Genomic DNA, 5675 nt, shown 5'->3' with positions numbered 1-5675 from the left:
TGGCGGAATAAAGAGTGGTGGGTGGGGGAGGGAGAGTTACCGGCCCTGAGCTGCCGGCCCGGGGTGCCACAAATTTTTTCGAAATATTTTTTAACTGGAGATAAAAAAAATATATTCACAATTTTTATTTATTTATTCACAATTCCTGTCTGACAGGAGGACTTGAGCTTGTAGGCCTGAGCTGGGGGAAGGGTTTGAGAGGAAGTCCCCCTTCCAAATGAGATTTTTTAAGAATAGGGATCTCTGGATGGCCAAAAATAACACGTCAGACTGTGACAGACGTGTTGGCTTGGCGTGGGCCTATTTTTATATCTTTTTTACTCTGACTGCTCGACGAGCTCTGTCCAATGGGGGGGGGGGGCTTGACCTGTCTGGTGGGGGATTTAAGCCTCTGCTGCCACCCGCTGGCGCCGCCACTGGATGGGAGTGGTGTCTAAAGGAAGGGAGCATAACTCCCGTCGAGAGGAAGTCAAATTGTCAAGGAACACTGCTTTGAAAAAGCAATTCTACCATCTTGGTGCCATTTCCGAGCGTCTATAGGTACCTACTCTTTAAACTTGCTCTCGGGCCACTGACACTTTACTACCATTTCCGAGCGTCTAGAGGTACCTATTCGTTAAACTTGCTCTCGGGCCACTGACACTACGGAGATTTGACCATTGGCGTAACACCTGTGTGTTTTCTGGTGCCAACGTCGAATCTAATGTCCCAGAGAGGCCACCGGGGTCCTCTTACTACCCAGCATTTCACAGATTTCAAAAAATGGTTGATATTTAGGGGTTTTCTGAGCGTCAAAGAATATTATAAAGCTTCAGATGAGGACCTCAATTATGTTTGGAAAATGTAAACTCTTCTTTTCTCTATACGAGGACCACAATTTTTTTTGGAAAATTTAATGTAAACTCTTCTTTTCGTTTGTTCTTTTCCTGTGTTCAGAACTTGATTATAGAGAATCATGAAATAATTATAGCCTTCCAATACGTCAGAACCAGTGACGGATTTAGGTGAGGGGGGGGGGGGGGGGGGGGGGACGCCCCCCCCCCCCCCCCCCCCCCTAAACATTTTTTTCCTCAAAATTATGGAAGAAACTTGAGGGGAAAAAATATTAGGCCTAAATTTTGAGAGTATCATTTACGGCCATAGGCCTAATCATATATAGTGAGTGGTATTGACACCCTATCTGTGAAAACATTTCCCATGGCCCCCTCTATATCGAATTTCTGGGTCCTCCAATGAGAAACACTGGACTTTTTCAGGCCCTTCGCCGTTCACTCCAAACAGGGGGTCTTTGTGGTCTAGCCTTTGCTTGCATTTAATCCAATGACCGTGCCGTCGCACGTCCGACAACATCCTTCATTCTCCTGCTCCTCCTCATCATCATCATCTTCATCATTATTAATTAATAGTAAAGTAGGGAAAAAAACTATGAATTCGGAGTGTATTCATTCATTAATAGACGTCTCAGAATGCAGGAAAATGCACTTTTCGAAGGAGGACTACCATATACCCCTTCCCCCGTCTAAAAGTTGTCTTCCAGCGACAGAATCACAGTGGCGCATATCAGGGGTGCTCGGGTGCCTGATACAACCTCCCCACCCTCCCCCTTTCAGAGGTTGAACAAAATAAAATGAGCTACTGATTGGCAGGAATGCTATTCAGACAACAAAACACTCTTGATGTCTTTTAGAAAACTATCGTAGGTGATACTTTCGTATACCATGGATTATAGAAATACGGACAGGACGCGTCTTTGTCAGGCATTGCATTCATTTTTTTTGTAACCCCCAGGCACAAAAGCGCCGCCCAATGTGTCGATTATCTATTAGCTAAATAGGCCTATTTCTGATGCACAACAATGTTAAAAATAAATCATTTTTCCGGCCGATGGGGATAGAGGAAGACTGATGTTTATCTTGTAAATTGAATTTTCCTCTTACGGCATATAGGCCTAATTAACTGTTGTGTTTTCAAAATTGATGATTTTTAATTTTTTTACTTATAGAGGGCTACAAAGTCAGTATTTATGTTAGGGTCATGCTCGTTAATAAATAAAGTTGAATGAAAATAAAATAAACAGTGGGGTAGGGTGGCGCATTATGATGGGATTGCCATTGACGGCACCCCAGTGGCGGATCCATGCTCCCAGGGCATCCGGGGAGCATGTTCGGGCAGGGACGTAGCCAGGATTTTGAAAAGGGGGGGGGGAGCAGTTGTGGGAATTACGTAGGACCCCGGCGGGGGCAAGAGGGCGAATCGATCCCCCTGAGAAGTAGCGCACCGATCGTTCTTAGGACTGTTTGAGAGGATAAAGTGAAAATTGCATAGACGCGTTATGACGCATTATAAATAAGCGCAAAAATAATTATATAATAAATCAACAGTGGCAGATCCAGGAGTTCGAAAGAGGTGAATCAGGGAGGGACTTTCACAGACCGAGGAACCACCCACCTCAGCCCCGTGCCCACCATGGTTGGGACTGAGGTAAGAAAATTTATGATTAGGGCATCTCTAGATGGCCGGAAATTACACTCTCGCACTTCAATTTGAATATATTTTTCTTTTTTTTTCCTTAAAAAATTGAAGGGTGGGGGTGTGGGGCCTTGAATCCACCTCTGCTCAAAACATTCTTTATCCAGGCCAGATAGTCATAATCACGAAAAATGGACATGAAAAACCAGATCACATCCTAAAAACAAACAGCAGTCACTAAGACATACATCAGGAGCCGACGACTCGATGGAGTTTAATGTCATACTCAGGTAAGGGCACAGATCTGTTTTGAAAGGTGGAGGGGGAGGCCTTTTTATGAGTCGACACCCACCTCAGCCCCACAATGGTTGGAGCTGAGGTTGAAAAATTTGAGGAAATAGTACCTCTAAATGGCCAGAAAGGATACTACATGTATTAGTAAAATTCATCATCATCACATCACCTTAGTCAAAATGAAGCGCCAAAAAAAAATTCTCATGATCTTTTATCAGGGATTTTTGACAACCATAGAGATCTTATTAATGTGTGTGTGTATACCATAGAAAACAAAGTTTAAAAACATTGTGTTTGAGTATGTAATTTACATAGGCCTACTTCAAAAATGTGATTTCACAACCTCAGCCCCACCATGGCTGGGGCTGAGGTGAGAACATTTGAGGAAATAGTAAGGTACCTCTCGAGATGGCCGGAAATGACACTTTTATATAGTAAAATTCATCATCATCACATTAACATTATAGACAAAATGAAACGCCAACAAATTTCTCATGATCTTTTATCAGGGATCTACCGGTACTTATATATCCAGGACAACTTAGGCCTAATTATAGCTTAAGCTTTAATAGGCCTATATACTATAGTATGATCAACAAATCACAACTTTTTTTTTCGCATTTAGCACAATTTTCTTCACTTTTTATTGCTATTAATATTATTATCAATTATTACTATCGTCATCATCATCATTGTTATTATTATTATTATTATTATTATTATTATTATTATTATTATTATTATTACTTATTACTATTAGTAGTAGTATTATTAAACAAACATTTAAAGAAACTTGCAAAAGGATAAAAACGAAATTGAACCACGTAGTATCGCATTTCTATCTTAAAAGACCTGGCCTGAGATTTATGGATTTAAGTTTTTTTTAAATCACGCTTAAGCCTATGTGTGGCCTATATATAACGTGTACTGATGCATATTGACATGTTTAGAATTTTGAAGTATTCACTTTGAGTGATCCCAGGATCGAATTTGTATTGGCTCAAGAAAAGCTTTAAAATTTTAACACTGTGTACAAAGGTGGGGGAGGGGGGAGCCGCGGCTCCCACGGCTCCCCCACCCCCTGGATACGTCCTTGGGTTCGGGGGTCTGTCATTCTGTTGAAAACACTGCTTCGAAAACGTATTTATATATTCTGAAAGTTCCATTTTCGGGAATCAACATAGTGGGGCCGAGGAAAGTGTGGGCATTTTTGGTGGTATCGGTCTCCTCGTCCGGTACGTTTTTCTGGTACTTGCATTGTAAAACTACTAAGTACATAAGTGGTTTTTTTTGTGATCGGAAATTTAACCAAATTTTATTTTTATTCGGAAATCATTATTGGAGGTCGTCGGATCAAAACAACAGTTTGATTGCCAATCATCCTAATAAGCGTAATAGCGGCATTGTGGTCTAAAACCACAATTTGGACCATACTATAAAATTCCCCCGTGAACCCTACCAGGGATATTTTTAATTTTGGGAGTCTGACCGAGGCTCTAGTACTAGTAGTCGGTCCCTTGGTTTGCACCCTCCGTCAGGAACTTCGGCCTCTTGTCGGTATATTTCTGGAGCAACCGCCGACCGCAGTCTAATCCCTGATTGATTTGGGTCTGGTGGTAGGTAGGCTAATACAGCAGCCCGCGTAGCGGCGCTATACGATCTTTGGCAGCCTACCTAACGACAATCTCTCAAATTTAGGCGCCAGTTTTATATTTGTGGTAAAATAGTCGATCGTAGAAGAGTTGGAAAGTAAAGATATGTATATTAAGGAAGTCATTTTAGATGGCTTTAAGTCATATGCTCAAAGAACAGAAGTGAAAGGATTTGACCCGCTTTTTAATGCTATAACAGGATTAAATGGGTCTGGAAAATCAAATATTCTGGATTCTATCTGTTTCCTTCTTGGTATCACTAACTTGACACAGGTAAGTTTTCAGAATGTTCGGTCCGTGACCTCTTCGCGGAGAGTGGCTTGGTTGGCTAGGCCCTAGTTTAGCCAGGCTAGGCTAGCGCGGTAGCCGATCATTTCTGTCGCGTTAGGCCTATAGTACAGTACAAATACTGGTGGTAACCTTTTGCCTAAATTACATAGGCCTAGCCTGGGCTGGGATATGACCGGTTGAGCCGCCGACAAGTTGAGCCGCCGGTAATTTCTATGGAACGCCAAGCGCGTCTCTCAGTGAATGTAGGCTTAGGCCTAGGCCTAGTCGGTTTGCCGATGATGTCATCAGTGAATGAACCCCCCGGATACCAGCTACATATTCATCCCACAGTCTTGTCAGTCGTTGATTTGCTCATATTGCCGTTCGTGATGTATAGGCTAATTGTGTAATTGAAAATTAGAATTTTGATATTTTTATGTAGTACATTTTTATAAAAATATATGAAGTTGTAATGTATAATTGCAAAATCGTATTAAAAATGTAATTTTATGTACAGTACTACATTTTTATAAAAATAAATGAAGTTGTATAATTGCAAAATCGTATTAAAAATGTGTTTATTTTACGTTTGGTTTGCGGCGTATTTCAATTAACTTATTCGTTATTTGTACTACAGTAGAACCTCGTTTTTACGTACCCCAGTTATACGAACCCTCTGTTTTACGTACGCCTCGTATGGACGATGACGTCATCAAAAACCCCGAAAATATTCAAAACAAACGGCCCTTTTGAGAGTAACCATAAGGATAAAAAATATAACAATAAACTATAACAATAAACAAACCATAATGCAACGTATTTTCATTAACCCTTTCACTGCCATCTTCGCATAAATGCGAACACGATCCCTCTGGTGTGAGTGCCGATTTCGCATAAATGCGAATAGGCTCACTGTACAGCCAGTGCCGTTTTCGCATAAATGCGAACGGGTAAACGTCTCCTACAAATCGACCGCTAAACGGCTGTAGC

General features: G+C 41.3%; 1 protein-coding gene across 1 annotated transcript in view; it reads left to right on the top strand.

Moving 5' to 3' along the window:
- Window positions 1–4427: 4427 nt before the first annotated feature.
- LOC117120397 (structural maintenance of chromosomes protein 2-like) overlaps window positions 4428–5675 on the top strand; it is a 55794-nt gene continuing 54546 nt past the window's right edge. Inside the window, exon 1 of the mRNA XM_033265437.1 lies at window positions 4428–4688. Coding sequence (XP_033121328.1) covers window positions 4521–4688 — 168 coding nt within the window. The 5' untranslated portion in view covers window positions 4428–4520. The remainder of the gene's footprint in view (window positions 4689–5675) is intronic.

This window comes from Anneissia japonica, unplaced genomic scaffold (genome assembly GCF_011630105.1).
Source record: "Anneissia japonica isolate Jap-2015-1 unplaced genomic scaffold, ASM1163010v1 scaffold287953_len805160_cov178, whole genome shotgun sequence".
NCBI classification, from domain to species: domain Eukaryota; kingdom Metazoa; phylum Echinodermata; class Crinoidea; order Comatulida; family Comatulidae; genus Anneissia; species Anneissia japonica.
Note: the sequence above shows the minus strand (reverse complement) of the source record. Positions and strands in the feature narration are given on the sequence as shown.